The sequence below is a fragment of the Tenrec ecaudatus genome, chromosome 10, assembly GCF_050624435.1.
Source record: "Tenrec ecaudatus isolate mTenEca1 chromosome 10, mTenEca1.hap1, whole genome shotgun sequence".
Classification (NCBI taxonomy): domain Eukaryota; kingdom Metazoa; phylum Chordata; class Mammalia; order Afrosoricida; family Tenrecidae; genus Tenrec; species Tenrec ecaudatus.
The window spans coordinates 9,692,952-9,712,320 of record NC_134539.1 but is presented as its reverse complement, the minus strand read 5'-3'; the positions used below and the strand labels follow the sequence as shown (position 1 = coordinate 9,712,320).

The 19,369-nt window shown below is 46.7% G+C and overlaps 1 protein-coding gene across 7 annotated transcripts in view; it reads left to right on the top strand.

Moving 5' to 3' along the window:
- Positions 1–19,369, top strand: part of PTPRD (protein tyrosine phosphatase receptor type D) — a 546,060-nt gene that overhangs the window by 211,608 nt on the left and 315,083 nt on the right. For all 7 annotated transcript variants that reach the window (XM_075559913.1, XM_075559911.1, XM_075559908.1 and 4 more), the window contains exons 3-4: positions 5,643–5,788; positions 9,042–9,183. In XM_075559913.1, coding sequence (XP_075416028.1) covers positions 5,643–5,788; positions 9,042–9,183 — 288 coding nt within the window. The remainder of the gene's footprint in view (positions 1–5,642; positions 5,789–9,041; positions 9,184–19,369) is intronic.

Here is a 19,369-nt window from a genome sequence, read left to right as displayed (position 1 = left end):
TATAGCTCTTAAGAGGGCTACAGAAAGTGGGTGGGGGACCGCAAAGTATCGTGGGGGCTTCAATACAGGAAGTCCCGCTTGCTCTTCTTAAACATCCCTTCCTGCTCTCCCATGGTATTTTATAGCATTATTAACCTTCCCCTTTCAAGATTTTAAGTACATTATTATGACAAATATCCCTTTAAAAACAAAGCCCTCTATTTAAGGAAATGTTAATCAGCTAAAAGAAACAGAGCCAATTAGTTACATGCTGTTAGATTTGTTCCCCATGCGACATATTTCCTTGATGCCTGCAGAAGCCGCTTATTTGTTAGAATTAAATTGGACAAACGGCCCCCTCGTTTCTTCTCTTCTCCTCGCTGCTGTAGCCTGCCATCCTACCCCTGGATCTGTTTTGGTGACTTGCAGTTGGCCAGCCCGTTGCTACTCGCCGAGTTGGCTTCTTGACGTCTCTGCTTTTCTCACACCTGCCTGGCTTTTGTGGATGTGACCGGCTGGCTTCAGGGGTGCCCCCGGTTCTGTCCAGTGCTGCTGATGGCAGTGTACCCAGGGGAGAGGTGGATCCTCCAAAAGAACTGGGCACAGAGGGCCCACAAAGGCGGCTTGGTCTTGGGGGTTGGTTCTCATTCTTGAAGGCAATACCACCAGTCTGGTTGGAACTCAGCGCCTTGGCTTCAGAGCGTCCAGCGATCTGAAATGTGGTATGACAACCAGATATCACAGTCACCACGTGCAAAGCTCCTACTGGCTGGGTGTGCTCTGAAAAGTCGTCTCGTCTTGGTCTAACTTCTGTTATCTCCTGTTTTCTCTTTGATTGCGACTGTTCTGCGCTTTCTGTTGTTGTTGTCCTGGGCAGGAGTTGAGTGATTTCCTTTCGAGGAAATCCAGGATAGTTAAATCCATAGTGGTAATAACTAAATTAATAGTTCCTTAGGGCTCTGGCTGGGCTTTCTACTCCCGTAAACAGTGACAGTCTTGGAAACCCACAGGGGGGTGCTATGAGTCAGTATTGACTTGATGGCAGTGAGTGACTGAAAAGGCTTATATCAGGGAGGTTGGGAGACAATGAAGAGCTAAGAATAATAGGTATAAGAATGAAGAAACTGTTCTAAAACTGACTATAGTGATGCTTACACAGCTTTTAAAAATATATGTAAGCCAATGAGTTGTACAGCATGTTAATTATACACTCATAAAACTGTTTTACAAAGCCATCTAGTCCCTTAGAAGTTAAAAAAAATCAGCCACCCATGCGTCTTTCTTGATCTGGGTAGGATATAATAATCTCCCAAATTCCTGGAGTTCCTGGGTCTGCTGGTGCATGCATCCCGAGAATGCACACAGCCCTTGAAAATGCATGGGAGCGTGACTGATGTGTTCTAGAATGCCACCATGCCTCTCCTCTGACTCATGTGCATGTTTAGCATCTCTGCTTTCCATTTAGAAATAGAGTTTCTGGGCCTCACAGTCATGTGGCCTCTGAGGTGCACTGCATTCATTTAATAGATCCGGCTCCTCCCTTGTGAAAGCCAGCCTCGGTAGAAGTAGATTTTGCCAAGCTCAGGGTTGGCCATGCCTGCTGACGACCGTGATACAGAATGGGGCCCATCTACATTGTGTTCACTGGAGACTTCTGCCTTGTCCCCGTGGTGTGCTCTCAAGGATCTGTTATCAGGTCAACCAAGGAGGACCTTGATGATCGGAAATCACGGGATAAGGCTGAGGGGCTTGCCTGTCTCCGCACGGGGCAGGCGTGCTCCGTGGCGCACACTTCTGTGGGCAGAGCCTCTGTTTCACTTTCCGTGGGTTCTTTCCTTCCTGCCTGCCATGAGAACAGACTTAAATTTGAGTGGCATCAATGGCAGAAGTACTGGAAAAAGATGAGGCTTTCTGCTCCCTTACCGTGTGTCCCCATTTGAACCCCAGAATATCGGCCTTCCTCCTTGGAATGTGTTGGGAACTTCAGAAAAACTGGCACCAGGTTATGTATGTAACGTCATGACTGGTTTTTTGGTGGCGGAGGTGGTGTGTGATGTGGAAATACATATAAAGGCCTTCATTCTAACAACTAAAACCCTCTGGGGCATCAGAGCCTGAAAGGGCTCCCATTCGAATCTAGTGTGTTCAATTTCACTTCTCATCTTGAGAGAAGACAACCAGTGACCCCTTTAAAAGGCGGAGTTTGTGAGAACACCTGGTCACTGGGTGATCAGGTGAAAGTTTCAGGAAGAGTCCGATTGGGTACTTCTAAGAAGTTCTCTTCATTTCCATGGATGAAATCTATCACTGGAGTTTGAGTCTAGAAATAAAACCTTAAAGGAACATCTCGTGGGAAGGCTTTTGGGGGATGGAACCCTGAGAAAATGGAGGTACTCGTGAGACAAGCCCACTGCCCCACTTCGTTCCTTTGCACTTAGAAATGAAAGTTCTCTGTTTCATACCAATTTGACTTATCTACTGCCCCTGCCCACATTTTATCTCCAAATTACCTTTCTAACTTGGGTTCCCAGCACGTCGCGCTGTCATCAGAAGCTCGTCTCCCCGTGGCCTGTGGACAGAAGTGTCACCCCATGTTTCCGTCATGTGAGGGGAGATGAGACGGGAAGCTAGCCACTAAAGTGGGCCAGGGGTGTGGAACTCCCAGGCCAGGGCCAGGGGCCTCATGAGTTCCAGGTTTATTTATTTTGAGTCGCACACCCTCGTTTCATTGCGTAGCTCTTCCCTCCCTTCGTACAAGCTGGTCAGGAATTTCAAACCCAGACTTGCACGGGAAGCTGGTGTTGTTAGAACTGATTTCACTGTGTGTTGTCTTGAGACAAGCGGAGGCAGGTACCCTACCACAGTGATACCATCACATTGACTATTGTAGCAGACGGTGCAGTTTCTTTTTCTAGAGACATTCCCTTGGAATTGTAATTGCATAATTATAATTTTTATACCAGTGGCTGACAAGTGAATGGTTATTACCAGTTTGCTTTGTTTGCAGTATCAGAATGAAACATCCAAACACTTGTAAGATTTTTCCTTGTTTGTTTCCAGAAAAATGATATCAATATATAACTTTTTTCCCCCTTTAATTCCTCTCACTGTTAGGCAATTTGAAATCAGTTTAAGTACTTCCTGCTGTGCCTGGTAATCATCTAGTTTGTGTTGCTACCAAGAGGTGGGGCAGGCTGAGGCATGAACTCCCTGTCAGGGCTCACTGCCGCCTTCCTTACCCATTGTGAGCAGAACCAGGCCCCGGGTTACCCCGGCCTCACGATGGCCATCAAGCACATTGAATTTGCTGATGAGCTGGGAACTCTTTCTCTAGGACCAGCGTCACGGGAGCTTCTGGCTGACAGTCTGGTTCTCCTCAACTCTTATTTCAGAAATAAGATAACTGGTGCAGGAAACTTCAAACCCAGAGAGCTCTGCTCTGTGGTCACATACGTGTCTGGTAGTTTTGCTGCTTCAGGAATGGACCAGTCAGTTGCCGCATTCCTCCTACTTAATGGCAGAGCTGAAGATGGGACCCTGGCTCCTTGATCAGATTGGAGGCAGGCCACAGGGGCATCACCTGGGAAATGTGGAAAGACGCAGAGGACCCAGCGAGGCGCGAGTTCACTGTGCTTGATGTGGTTGTGCTCCGACATGTTCCCCAAGGAGCTTGTCAGCATCAATGAAAGCTGCTGCTACGACAGAGAGCCTTTGAGTGGCACCAATGAGGCAGCTCTTCACAGTGACCAGAAGGTCAGAGGTTGAAACAGTCTACCCAGAAGTGCCTCGGAAGAAAAACCTGGCAACCTGCTTCCAGAAGGTCACAGTCTTCTATGGATACACATGGGCTGGCCACAAATTGGAATGCACTTGATGGACACTGGTTAGTTAGGATGCTGTTGTTGGGTTCCTTCTAGTTGGTTGCGACCCATAGCAATAGTGTGTACAACAGAACGCAACACCGCCGGCCCTGCACCATCCTCACACTTGTTCTGTGTTTGCACCCATTGATACAGCCTCTGTGTCAGTCCATCTCATGGATGGTCTTCGTCTTTTTGGTCCCACACTCCTTTAGCAAGCGTCGTGCCCTCTCCGGGAGCTGGTCTCTCCTGACAATATGTCCAAAGTAGACGAGACGTCTCAGGATCCTTGCCTCTAAGGAGCATTCTGGCTGTACTTTTCCCAAAACATCTCTATTTGTTCTTTTGAGTGGTCCGCAGGACTTTCAATAGTCTTCTCTAGCATCTAATTCAAATGCATTGGTTCTTCTTTGGCCTTCATATAAAATTTCCAGCTTCCACATGCATATTAGGCAATTGAAAATACCATGACTTGGGCCCAGTACACCTTAATCTTCAAGCAGCCTGCTTATTTATGGTGCATGCTTGAAAAATGTCAGAAGCAGAAAATTGAGAATGGGGATAAGAAAAAAATATTGGGGATAGGAAATGTTAGTAGTAGTTACTTTTACAAGCACCCAATTATAAAAACTCAAGGACACGAAAAAATTTTAAGTAAGTAAACTATTTAAAATACTACCTCTCACACTTCTTGTTTTAGCCTAATTATTCTGTATTTCCTTTCTTTTCCCACTAAGCACTATTTCTTTATTTGCTGTCTTTTACATAGAATTTTATAGTGTGATTTTGGGCCTCATCATCAAATACAAAAAACCTCTCATGGTGTATGATAAAAAAAACCTTGTGGATCGAATGATGTGGACTGATGCTCTATCGTTGCGCTGTATTTTTTCTCACTGTCAGTTTATACTGTATTTGATAACTAGAAGACTTTAGTTTCTGTAGATCGATGAAGTGTGTTTATGTGTTGGTGCATGCACATCCATGTATGCCTTTTAACTTTCTCATTGGACATATTTCCAGGTTTGGAAATTTTAGGTAGAAAGATGAGTCCTTTTTAAAGAAGTGAAGTTAGGACCCTTTAAAGGAGATGGAGGAAAATGAGAAATTCTTTCATTTCCATCTTGATATCTTTTCAGAATATTAGCCTTCCTCCAGCTCAGTCTAAGCCATGCCTTTCTTTGTTGTGACTTTTGAAACTTGTGGACTCAACTTCTTTTGCTCAGATTGTGGCACCCACAGGATCGGGGTTAGGCAGTCAGCTTACCTGCCCCTGCCGTCCCGTCTCTGTTGCTTGCTAAACCTTCTAATTCTGGGCTGTTTTTCTTGTCTCTTTAAAATTTCCTGGAATTTCTCTTGAGTGTCGCTTGCTGCAATGGTTCTGCGCCGGCAGAGCTGCTCTCTGGCAGTGGCCTGATGGCAACACCCAAGCAAAGAGCATACATTGTGCTCACTTTGATTGATGAGCTCATTTTGTTACAGAGGACAAATTGGATTCATTTTAGATATTTTTTTGTGGTAATAAAAATTAATGTGTGATGTTGCTCTTTGAGCGTTACTGGATCTCGACCTTAGTGAGCAGCAAAAAACACCAACTGACAGCTTTACCAGAAAGGTACCTCCCTCCCCTCCAAACGAGCCCTGAACGTGGAAGACACGCTCCTCCTTTCCTAGTCCGGGCCGGCTGACGTGTGCGCGGACGGGTGTGTGTGCTGGCTGATGGGAGGCTGAGGCCTGTGGGAAAGGGGGCTGGAGTTTGTTTCAGCTCCCATTTCATTGTGATGCTTGCTTCTTTCGTTTCAGCGCCTCCTCGGTTTACGCGAACTCCTGTGGACCAGACCGGGGTCTCCGGCGGAGTTGCCTCATTCATCTGCCAAGCAACAGGAGAGCCAAGGCCGAAAATTGTCTGGAACAAAAAAGGAAAGAAAGTCAGCAACCAGAGATTTGAGGTATTAGGTCCATTGTTCTGTTCCTCTGGGGGAGACCGTACCTACCCTCGTGGCCATGGGAATGGTGCTGCCTGTGTGCTGGTCTCGGATTGCGCCACTCAGAACCTGCAGCCATGGCTTGCTCTGCAGGTGGGGGAAGACTCAACTCAAATTGGCATTTTCCAAAAGGATAGTTGGGCGGGAGAGGGGTGTGGATGCAGGTAGCTGGCTTGGGTCTCTCCTGGCATTGGGGCTCAAAAGAGGTTTCTGGGAATCATCTCTGTTAGCTTCAACCCAGGCTCCTCCCATGAAATTGGAAGACAAGTCCCACCTGGTGAATGATGGCATGCCTCTCCCTGAAGCCTCCTTTGCCATGAGCTTGCTTTGAGGTACAGACCTGTCCCTGAATTCCTCTGCGTGCGCAGGTGGATGGTACAGGCTCATTAGTGACCTCCGATCAGAATCCTTGTCTGCTGCTGGGGCTGGGATCCAGCCCACGGAAGACGCGAATGGAAGCACCGTGTTCATCCGAGTGCCTGGTAGTAAGAAGAAGCGGAACAGAGGCTGGACAGCAAATAAAGTTTCCCCAATTCCCCACCCTTGTGATTTGGAAGTCGAGTGAACCCCAGTGAGAATTGTGCTTCAGTGACCTAGTTCAGGGTATCACACTGAGAGGAAGATACTCACCTTGATCGACATTGCAGCTCAACCTGTTGAAGAAATCGATGATGACGAAATGTGATTCAGAGCTTCTTTATGGCTTGTGTGTTAGGATCTTGTGTGTTAGGTTCAAATGGTGGCCACTCCAGAGAAGGAAAATAGTGTCCAGTGCTCAGAGTAGCCCAAATAGCAAATCTTTTAAGACAGGGAGCAGCGATTCTTAGGGTATCAAGACTACTCTCAAACTGCTTCTGATTGTGGAATGGGCTTCCTCTCACCTGGGTGACTAATCTCTCTGACTTTGTCCACTGCTTGGCAGAATCCAAAGCCAGTTAAAAGAGTGTCACATGGTTACCCAGCTGAGAACAGGGTAACCAAGCCCTGTCTCATGTTCTCCAGGATTGAAAAATGGCCCCAGTGCTAGAGGAACCTGACTATCTACTCCGGTGGAAATTAACATCTGGGTGAAGTTGACAAAAGGAACCTTTAAGAAGATGTTTGCTTGAGAATCAAATACAGCGATCTCAACATTTAGTGGAAAATCACATTTGAAAGACTCTCTTGGAAATATGTTCAACATTATATGTTTATTAAAAAAATAGAGGCAATGCAATTTTGGTCCACATTTTTGGAGGTTTAAGTGAAATCTAATTATTCTGCCCAAGGGGAACTTGACATCGTTCTTGCTAGTGATCCTGGCTGCTGGAAGGAAATCTTAGACCCAAGATGAAACTACGGGCCTGGCCATTTCATAATGTGAGCTGTGCTCAATCTGTCCTTCTTAACGAGGGTCCTACGGACACATCCCTGGAAAAGCACTTACTCCAGACAAGTCGCTTCCTCATAGAGTGCTGAGCTTGGGGGCGTGGAGCTTCACTCTCGGCAGTGGTCCACCCCGAGGAGACTCTAGGTCACGGGAACCCCACCTGTGCCAAAGTGGCACTGCGCTCCCAGGGGTTCTCAGGGGCCTGATTTAAAAAAAAATTGGGGCAATGTTTTTCTTTTGAGGTGTCTGTGAATGGACTTGAGCCTTTAATCTTTTGGTTCGTAGCCTATGTACCTTAACGATATGCCCTGCCCCCACTAGGGATTCTGCATAACCAGTACTAGACAGTAAATAGAACTTTGTAAATCGAGAATCTACGCTAGCTTACAATGCACTAAGAGCACAGCCCCCTATCTAGAATATCTCTCAGCAGTGCCAGCGCACACAGTCAGCTGACAACCAGTATAGCCCAGTTCTCTGCCATGGACTTGGTTCCACTCAGAGCGACCCTGTAAGGCAGGGCTGAACCGCCTCTGAGACTGTGATTCTGTGGAAATAGAGAGCTTCATCGCTGCCCCACAGAGGGGTTTCTAGCTGCTAATCATGCAGTTAGCAGGCCAGCGTGTAACCAGGAATGTTGATGATTTTAAACTTTGCTCTGATTAAGCAGTACAAAGCTTAGACATATGCATATTTAAATTGTGGATATTTGGCAAGTCCAGTAGCTTGAAATTCTTGTTTCTTGAAATGCACACAGATCCTTCTGCAATGTAGACTTCATAGGGGTGTGGTGCACTGAGAAGCGGGGCCTTTGGTTATCTTTGGAATTTTGAGTATATAAGGGTGCCACACCAGAGAGGGATTTGAGGGGACCGGGTTTGCAAAGCCATTTCCTTTGTTCCCATGAGTTAACCCACACATACTCACAAGGACCCAATCGGCAGTGAAGCACCCCGGAACTGTGTGTGAGAGTCACCTCTAAGTTTCCTGCTCGGGGAATTTCAGGGAAGCACTGTGTCTCCATCAGCAGCTGAACCGGCACAGGCTGGTGACAGAGGACTGACTCTCTGTCAGCCCCGTGCACACCCCCAGCACCTGTGTCATCCGTTTGGTACAGGAACCCTTGGATGAGCTGACAAGTACTAGGATGACCAGCATGGCCAAACTGCTTCCGGATTGGAGCCTCAGCGTTGACAGCACCTGTGTGATTGTGTAGGACATTAATGTTCTGCCCGGTGAAGGAAGCCTCCACTTTACAGCAAGAATGCCCTTCCAACTGCCCCCCGCCCACTTCCCAAGAAAGAAACAAATGGAAACTGCCAAGCTAGAACAAATACTGGAATGATTTATGGAAAAATTAATGCATGCCACCAGGCGGTAGGGTTATGGAAGCTGCCCCGTTGGCTGCTTCAGCCCTATATTTATGCAGTTCCTCTTTGTGGTTCGCTCATCTGCACTCTTCAGGATGAGACCAGAGCAATGTCAAGAGCTCTCTGTGGTGGCTTGCATTAAATCTTCACCCCATCGTCCAATTAGCGAATGACTCTGCATGGGCACATGTGTATTCAGACACAGAATAATGGGAAGAGTTTATCCATCAGTACCAAAAGTCTCTGCAACATTAAGAGGGCTTCCTTGCCCTAGATCCACTATGCCAGCATACGTGGTCAGGAGAAGAACCACCGATTTGGGCTCCCTACGTGGATTCAACATGCCAGCACCCTCTCGTCTCAAAATTCTGCTGAGTTTTTCTCCAGCCTGTGGCTGGCTCACTACTCCGTCCCGAGGTTTAGCTGAGGGGTAGACGATTGTAACAACATCTGTGACAGCTATTGTTTCCTCCAATAGGTAATAGAGTTTGACGATGGCTCGGGATCAGTTCTCAGAATACAGCCCTTACGGACTCCTCGGGACGAGGCCATTTATGAATGTGTGGCCGCGAATAATGTGGGAGAAATAAGTGTATCCACCAGACTCACAGTTTTACGTGGTAAGTGCTCAAGGGCCAGACGATCGCATGCATCATGCTTGGAATTGTCTACCATGGGGCGGTTCTTAAGTCTGTGGGAAGGGCTCACGGAAGCACACGGCATGAAACCGTTTCTCGTGGTCGAGCTTTAAACAGGAAGTTTGAAAATGCTCAGAGAAAAGAAAGGGGGGGTTCGTGTGCCAAGTACCATGCTGCATTTCCATGCCGATCCAGGGAGAAAACACGGGAGGCTCTGGTTTGGTCTGTCAGCATTCTCTGTGCAAAGGTGGAGGGGTTGGTTTTTCCTACAGCTGTGTTGTAAAAACTGGCCAAGGTGATACTGATGTTTGCACAATTCAAGGAGCAACCTCAGCTGAAAATGAGTTCCCCCCGAATGGTTGGTCAGGACCAAGGGCAAGAAAGGCATCTTTATCCATTGATGTCAGAGGCTCTCAACCTTCCTGCCGTCGGGGACTTGTGCTGTGTTGCTTTTGCACGTTGACCGCTGGCTTCACTTCTTTCCTCGCTGTGGGATGACAGCGCTAGAGGGAAGGGACCGTGATGCAAACTGGGTTGTGTATCCCGAACTCTGTCTTGGGTGCAGAGATAAAGATGTCCCCCAACTTGGCTAGCCTAATATGACATTCCCAGGTGAATATTTCTGTACCTGTATCTACGTTGTCCCCTGCATGTGTTTTGTTTGTTTTGCTTAAGCTCCATCGTGTTTAAAGCCAGCATTAAGAAGTACAGGGTTTCTTAAGATGAAGGTCATTGGGAAGAGGGATTATTGAGTAATCACAGCTGAGCATACATAGATTAGGGGGATTCCTACCCCTCCCCCATTTCTCTCTCTCTTTTTTTCTTGCCCATTGAGGACTCAATTTCATTCTTATTTACAACCGTGCAGGTTTTTTGTTGCCTTCAAAGAGAAATACTTTTCTCTAAGAAAAGGTGTGGTCTAATGATTTTATCAATAAATAACATATTTAATAAGATTTCTCAGTTCCTAGGAAAATAAGGAAGCTTTACGTAGTGGGTATGAGCCTGGAAAAGTAAACTACACAGTTCCCAGGAGGGAACCACTCGACAGCCCAAGAAGCCTTGAAATGGGGTTTTAATCGCATGTTTGTGGCAAATCGGCATAAAGTCATAATGGCTTTTCCCTATGAACTTTTTGAAACCTGCTATGTTTTGAACGATGTAAGTCAGAGATGATATTTTAGAATATTAAGTGGAATATTTAAATAGTGGAAATATTGGCAATTAGGTGTTCGTCCTTGAAATTCATGAAACAGAATCCTGCTACCACAGAGAACTCAGTCCTGGGCTGCATTCCTGCCCCAGCTGAGCCGATGCAGAAAGCCCTGCCTCCCGTCAAAGGATGACAACATGCTTGAGAACAAACTGCCGGCAGTGCCAACGTCACGACTACGAGAAGGGACAATGCCTAGGTGCCAACACTAGTCTCAAATCCCCAGAGAAGAGCTGCTTTGTGTTCTTGGTGTCTTACGATACTAACCAAATAGACCTTCTGCTTCAGGGGTGGGGTTTTACCTCTCTACGGGGTCCTGGTTCCATTTGTGCCTAAATATTGGGGTGCTAACCACAAGGTCACCAGTTCGAAACCACCAGCTAGTCCTCATGGAAAGAGGAGGCATTCTACTGTCCTAAAGAGTTAAAGTCTCAGAAATCTCCAGGGCAATTCTTTCCGGTCCTTTCAGCCACTGTGAGTAGGATGGATGTGATGCCTGTGAGCTTTGAGATGGCGGAGGGCCCAGGGGAGTGCTGTGCAAGAAGGAGCTACCGCAGCTGTGGGCTCACAGCTGAGCATTTCTTCCATGGTCCCTGCGGTGCCACCAGAAAAGCTGATCAGAGCCTGAGATTCTCGTGGGTGGTAGAAGAGGAAGCCGTGGAACCACACACCTCATGGACACACTTCCCCTGTCCAGGGTCTCTGTGCCCAAGATGGACTCTTAAGTATACCGTTAGGCCGCTTCCAACTCTGGAGGGAGAATAAGCCCAAGCAGGAGGGAAGAAACCAGAGCCTGTGACTTGGACATGGTGGAAACAAAGGCGGGAGTTTCATTGTTAATGGACTTTTCGTAAATATATCAGAAGGGGTAGTGCCTGTCGAGCAGGAAGGAGACAGGAGAGAAGTCAGATTTTATAAGAGTTCGAGATGTTAGGGAGGAAGGGAAAAGACAGCAGCCGCAGCAAGCGGAGTGAGAGGCAGCCGCAAACAGAGGGAAGTTAGGGCTCTGATTCAGAGGTGGAAAGGCTCTCCAGGGTTGTCCCAATAGTCTCTGGAAGGAGGGATGCAGACAGTGCCTGAGTCTGCCTGTCAGCCCATTGTTGGTGGTGAACATGAGATATGTCAAAAATACACTGCACGATACAACTCCCCAAAGCCAAACTCAATGCAATCGGGTTGATTCCGACTCACAGGGACCCTGTAGGACAGGGTAGAGTGGTCCCTGTGCATTTCCAAGACTGTGCATGGAAAGTAGAAAGACACGGAAGTAGAAAGGCCCGTGTTTCTCCTCTGGAGCAGCTGGTAGTTTCGACCTGCTGACCTCTTGGATCGCAGACCAACTCATAACCACTACACCACCTAGACTGCACAATAGCTAAGAAAAAGACATTCGTCCACATGATATTAAGTGGAAAGTGCAAACCTAGGAGCCCCACGGCAAGCTTTCACATCTAAAGCAAACTCAAGGCTTGTCCTGTTTCCATCTTAAGCCTGAGAAACCCCAAGGGGCAGTTCTACTCACTGTGTGAGGCACGGATGGGCTAGATGGATACAGAGAGAGGAGAAAGTTAGGAAGCAGTGAAATTTAAACCCACGTGGACATCAAAGAAACATGTTGACTCTGACATGAAGGCTTCTTCAAATAAGTGACAACATTAAGCAAAAAAAATTACCTTTTTTTTTAAGTGAGTCGATCCTTAGAAAGGAAACCAACAAAAAATGTCTGCAAAGTAGTTTTCACTACACCTTCATAGTCCAGGTCAATGCACACAGATTGACATGCAATCTGTAAGACAGAAGACCACCTCATCTTTCTCCTGTGAAGCAAACTGTGGGTTCGAGCTGCTGACCTTGTGGTTAGCAGGCCAACATGTAACCCATTATGCCACAAGGTCTTAATATAAACTACAGTACGCTCGGGGGTAATAGCTGCTAACTGCAAGGCCAGAAGTTCAAAACCACCAGTTGCTCTTTGGGGAAAGTTGAGACTTTCTACTCTAGTAAAGAAACACAGTTTTGAAAAACTCACCAGGGACAATTCTACCTTGTCCTGGTGGGGTGCCGTGAATCCCTGTCTACCTTGATGGCAGTAAGTTTGGAATTTTTTGATAGGATGAAAAAATATGGCCTTGGGAGTTATCTGTAAGGTTCCTGGAGTTGGCTCTTTCAAATGACCAAAATCCCTAGCATTAATTCTTTGGTTACAAACAATATAGTCTTTTAAGACTCCAATGGTTATCTGCCATTCACTCAATATGATCGTCCAATGACAAATAAATATAAGTGATGAGCTTGTGTTCATTGAAATGTTGTTTTCTTTTAGAGAACTGACTGGCAGGCGTTGAAGTTTTCTGCCCAGTGGCATATCAGCTGGTGCCTGTTCTGGCCACTTGGGTCATTTGCTTTCCAGAATGCAAAAGGTTAAAAAAAGATGTGCGAACTGTCATGATGGGCTTTGCCTACGTGGCCAGGATTGAGATCAGGGATTTTATTTTTGCAAGGGCTACTGCAGGGCCCAGAGAATCAGCAAGGCACCACTGCCTCTGGCGGCTAAAACAGAAGAACTGGCAGTAGAACTGTGGCCCCCCCATGAGCCCCAAAGGGAAGATTTCAGGGCAAACTTGTCCTCGGTGGCTGGTTCCAAAGTACTCTGGCTCTCTACGACTGGTTTTTAAGGAAGGATGAGGTGCTCGGGTAGAGTGTGTGCCCTGGGCTGGCATCTTTGGCCCCTTGCCTTTGTGCACAGTAGAATGTGGTTGATGGAGGGAGATGTGGGAGAAAGAGCAGGCTATCCTGGTCTTTACAACCTCTGGTTTGGGGTTTTTTATTGTTGTTTTGGTGCTTAGTGGACTGCTAACCACAAGGCCAGTAGTTCAAAATTCACCAGCCCCTCTGAGGGAGAAAGATGAGGCTTTTACTCTTGTAAGAGTTACAGTCTTGGAAACCCACAGGGCATTTCTACCTTGTCCTATCGGGCACTGTGCATCGGAGTGGAGTGGATGGCAGTGAGTTGGTGGAAACATAAGCAACTACTTTCCGGAGGCTAAGCAGATATGCCAGAAACCTGGTTTTCTTTCAAAGTAGAACTTTAAGCTCATGCCTCAGATCTCACAGAGAGAGTATTAAAGTCTTACCTTACCTAAAAGCAGAATGCAGATAAGGAAGATGGATTGGATATTAAGCTTTCAGGGCAGGGCAGTTACTGGCTCAGAGAGCTAGATTCAAAAGGAGAGATTACCATCCACATGAGATTGTTCCTATCTGAACCTTTGGTTCACTGGCCCCAATTTCTTCTTGACTAAAAATATGGACAGGAAAACTCATCCAATGAATGTATGGAATGCTAGCTGGAGTGGTCTTGAATATACATGTGATCAGTCACTTGGCAAGGGGACATGAGCAATCCCTGGAGATAGATGTTTCTGTCTACTGATTGTCAAGGAGCATTTGCCTCCTTTGGAGGAGAAGGAGGAGAATGATGAAACCCCCTGTGGTACCCTCCATCCCCCTTCTGGCTCACATCACTCCCAAGAGCAAGTTCTAGAAAGTTGGAGCTAACTTTGTTTCCGATTGTCTGATTGATGTCATGTTCCTTGCAACTGAGGGTAGAAATCAGAAAGTACACACTTTATGTCACCTGACCAAACCCAAACCAAATTCCCTGCTGGATATCCGGTCAATGATGACTCAGTGTCCCTACTAAGACAGGGCAGAGCTGCCTGCCCCTCTGAGCTGCCCAGACTAGCTCCTCGTGGGGGTAGAAAACCGAGTCTTTCTCCCACAGGAGTGGCTGGTGGTTTTGAGCTGCTGACCTTGAAGTTAGCAGCCCAATGTGTAACCACAATGTACAATTTCATTTTTTAAGATTGTTTCAGAGACTTGTTCATTCCCATATAACATTGCTCCCCAAACCAGCACCAGTAATCTGCTTAGTAGATACTAATCTTGGCTTGAAGCATATAAAGCGTATAATTTTATCTTTAAAAATGTTAGCAGATCAAATATGAGACATTTATGTCACCCGGCGTCGTAAACCTATCTCATGCAATACATTTATGCGAATGTCGACTCTGCGGAGATGCTTATGACTTTTGATGATCTCTCCTTTTTATACGTGTCTACTCTGTGCATAAACATACTGCGTTTTGTGACGGGCGAAGATTAACTCATAAGAAAATACACACGTACAGGTAGTTCCGGCCCTGTCTCTGAGGGAGCCATTGTTTTTCTCCTCTCCCCAGCCCACCCTTTCCCTTTCCCTTCCAGTGGTCCCTTCTTGCTTCCCTCTGTCCCCTGTCTTCTTGCCTCCCTCCCTTCCTCTCTCCCCTTCCTCTTCGCCCCCCTCCTGTTCGCCCTCCCTCCTGTGCACCAAGAAGGCTGTGGACCGGGGCGCCCTCAGATCCCTTCTCTCCCTCCTTCTCTGGTTCTATGACGTGCCTGCTTCAGGAAGTCACTGAAGGTGACTCTTGTTGAGATAGCAACATACACCGAGAACCGCTTGATGGGACAGCGAAGACATTTCATTGGGAAATAGAGAGAGATGTTTGCATAATATGTCTGTTTCCAAAAAGGGGCCGGGAGGAGGGTGGTGGTGGTGGGGGATAAGCCATTATAGCTGTTGTTAAAAAAAAAAAAAAGGCAGGAAACGTTTACGATCTTTCAGGGAGCAGGCAGTTAATGCTCTCTGCCTTTGTGCAGTACCCTGTGATCAGAATTAGCATGTTCATTACCGTCTCATTTTATTAATGCTCCTTTTTGTAGATGAACACAGTTGTCCCCGCTGTGAAAATGGTGCTTTGCCGTTCATGTTATAAAGTGGTCTCGGCTGGGGACCCAGGCGAGGCACATTAAAGAACAAAGCACAGCTGCCTGCCTGTCACACAAAAGAGATTTTATGAAAGACGGAGACAAAAAGGGAGAATGGCCGACAAGGAGCAAACTTGCTGCCAGTGGTGGGCTGGGGGAAGCTGGCGTGGAATGGCTTCACTCGCCCAGGTGAGCACTGACAGGGGAGTGAGCGCCATGTGACGAGGGCTACCCGCTTCCTGCAGTGCCAGGCCAGAAAGAGGTGGTGGTGGAACCAACAGAGACTTCTGACAGACCAGTAGGATATATAACGTGTACTTCGCACAGATTAGTAGGATGTATAACGTGTACTTTGCACAGATTAGTAGGATGTATAACGTGTACTTCGCACAGAGCATTAAGATATATAACGTGTAGCAGCGAACCTTCTCTCTCCTTTCCCAGTCGGTGCCTTTGAAAGCATGCACCATGTGGACAGTACAGGGGGGAGCCCTGTTAGGGAGACTTGATCTCAGGAGTCTCGATGTCCTCGTGGTTATTAGTTGGGCTGCGGTTCGTGGAAGCCAGCTGACGCGTCCAGCTGCTCCGTGTGACAGAGATGGGTTCGTCCACTCCTGTAAGCCATCGTGTTCTTGGAACCACAGAGCTTGTTCTTGCCACCCTGCAGGGTCATGTGAGTCGCCATCGACTCAATGGCAGGGAGTTTGGTCTTCGAACAGAATTGACTCCGTGGCAGTGAGTTCGTTTTGAGTTCTTACTGTTGCTCGATGTCTTCAGGGACCCCAGGAACGCTGAGCAGGAAGAGGATTTGGGGGCTGACCTTGGCTAATCTTATCTTCGAAGCAAATAGCCACAGCATAGCTCTTGCCCATACCGCTGAGCTGGAAGTGATCTTTGCTGGGTGACCTCGGGACGGTGCTCCTTAACCAGTTTGTGTCCTTGTTGGTATATGTGAACCACGGCCCTTGAAGAAGGCCAGTCTTCAGTGGCCATGTCCGCCTACACTGTGATGTGAAAAGAGCAGGTGGGAATCAGGAGGTGTGCGCCCTGTGCCTGAAGCCCTTGGGTGCACGGTGGCCCGGATCATGCCCCATGGAGGCATGAGACCTGAGTGGACTCTTCAGGAGCTTGTACGATTATGTCAGACAGAGGTAGTGTGAGAAGGTTAGAGGTGGTGCAAATTTCATGAACAGCCAACATATGTAAGAAACAGCTAAATCATCAGGGTGCAGGGGGGAGGGCAGCTAGCTGGCAACAGTAGTCAGTAGCTCAGTATGTTACCGCCGTCGATTGTCATTGTTCTGAGCCCTGGTAGTGTGGCAGGTATGCTCTCGGCAGCGATCCGCATGGTCACCAGTGAGGCACCAGCAGCAGCTCTGTGGGAGAATGATTGGGCCTTCTTTACACCAGCAAACTATTACCCTCTCATAAACCCACAGAGGCTCACTGCTACCCAGTGTTGACACCATGGCGGTGCGTGGGTGATTGCCCTGGTGATGGCTTCAACTCAAGGTGGGTAGGTGAGGGGGTGGGTGGCCCTTCGTGCAACAGGAAACCCTGCCCTCTTATCCAAATGGGCAACCTCGTGCTGGCATTTGAATTGACACCTTGGCTGCAACAGTGGACTCAAGCCCTGAGACAGTTGTGAGGGTGGCAGAGGCCATGCAAGAGCTTCCTTCTGCCGTGTATACCACTGCTGGGGGGTGGGGGGATAAGGGGGACCCCTCAATAGCACCTGAGAACCACAGCCACCTGTTAGCATCTTAGTTACCCAAGTAGCCAGTGTGACACACTTAACACAAGGGCCATGCTCAGCATAGAGTCGAAGTCACAGAATAACGAGACGAAAATGTGGTAGGTACACAGGCAGCCTGAAATCACAAGAATAACTGAACAAAGCCCATCTGTGTCTGTGCTGACGTTTGCACCTCCGCTATATGGAGATGCTTTGTTTAAGCAATATACCGAAGATCTCACAGTAACTTATATGGAACTGATGGTAATACCTTATTGGATTGTTGGTGGGCTTTCGTTGATAAAATTTGAAGTTTTAAAAATTAGGTCTCCTGACTTTCAATAGGAGTTTTATCCTAAGCTAGTAATGATGCTTTAGTTTTAAAAGTTACACATGCATAATTTATCGAGTTTGGGGGCATGAGCATACCAACTGCCGCCTCTAGGATTTAACTGTCAAAATCCTCATTATATATCTGTGGAAAGGCAAGTGATTTATTTTATCGTATTATAAAAAGAAATAAACAACATCTTGTGAGTGAATGCTACATTGAATATAAGTATCAATGATATGCATACTAGTATATTTAATATATTTTACTAGAAATCACAGTAAAATTTAAAGACCTTTGTTATCTTTGACCGTTCCAAATGAGCTTGTGTCTGGAACTATATCTGAGTATTTTCCATGCCCTACTTTTCTGTGTCTTTAAACTTCCCCTTGATTTTTTTAAGCTTTACATTTCATAAAATACATTCTATTTTCAGTTGCTAACACGATAGATTTTTTTCCCCCTAACTAATAGATCTTGACCATCAATCAACTGCCATTGGGTTGCTTTTAACTCCTACCGACTGGAGACTGTAGAACAGCCTAGAAATGCTTCATGTGGTTTCCTTTCCGAGATTCTAAGTCTCTACAGAAGTACTCTTATGTGTCTGTCTCCTAACGAATGTCTAGTGGTTTTGAAATAATGACCTCTGGGCAACAGCTGAATGTGTAACTAGAGTATCTTTTACTGTAAGTGTCCCAAGCTCACTGCCATCAAGTAGATCCCACCCTGCAGGACAGGAGCATTGCTTCTGTGGGTTACGGAGGCTGCTTCTTTACAGGGGCAGGAAGCCTCTTCTCTCGTCAACAGAGCAGCTTGTGGATTGGAACTGCTCACTTTGCGGTTGGCAGTCCAAATTGTCACCCTCTATGCCAGTGGAGCTCCTGATGGTATGGGTAGGACCTGCCTAGATTGTCCTCTGGGACTATTCACTGTCTGAATCTGTACTCTCTGCTTAATGAAATTGTTATTTTGCCGGCTATGTGTTCTCACCATTTGTCTTTTTACTTTGTGGCATTTTTTCTAACCTAGAAATGTTCTAGGCATTTACTGGTCACCCTCCCCCACCCCCACCCAGTGCTTGTGGAAGGACTGTATCTATGTGTTCGGGATAGACAAATAGATACAGTAATATGGAGTCCTATGGTGTGCTAAGAAACCATGTGGACAGAGTTAATCCCCCTTTGCATATGACAGGTAAGAGTGATGATTGCTCTTGGAATGATTGTAGGATGCACCGTGTCATGTGAAATCGTAAAATAAGGGCAGATGGACATGGAATTCCATGGCAAGAGTTAAACAGAGGAAACCACAGTAATGAGAGAATGATTTCTGTAGCCAGATCAGGCTTCATAGGGACCATTCTCCACTTCCTGTTTTCATAGTTTAGACATTGAATCAAAAACCCACCTTTTGCAGCCGATTGAATTCTGCCTCAGGGCAAACCCTGGGTGCTGCAGAGTAGAACTGGGTCTTGGTGGCTGTAGATTAGCGGAAACAAATCGCCGGCGGTTTCTTCCTCCTTTCATCTGAGTGGGTAGGCGTCCAAGTGCAAACCACACATGTCACCCTGAGGTGACATACACCCTTGCTGTATGTCGTTTAAGCTTCAACTTTCTCACCTTGAGAACCGCGGGCAATCCTTGCTCTTTCATATTGGCTTGTTCAGAGATGTTGGCGGGCTCTGCAAAGCATGTGCTACGATGTCTAAGGTATAAAAGCTACTGAAAAATGTTAATATGCTTCCTCTCTCTTCATCATACATTGGAAGCTCAGCCACTTGTGTCAGTTAACGCTTTGATCCACTGCTCGATCTCCAGCAGCCTGAGCAGGGCCCCACACATCGTCACTCAAGAAATGTTCTTAAACAACCTCACGGCTGTGCTGATGGATGAAGAAGGTGAGGGAGCTTCGGGAAGAAGTTCTCCTTAGTTGATAAGACATTGATTAGCTAAAGGGATTAGTCTGAAAAATGGCTCAACTCTCTTATCCGAGTTGTTTCATTAAGTATTCCCAAATCACAGGGATACTTTAGAGAAATGGTGGTTTCAGTTCCAGATTATTACAATAAAGATTATTTTGG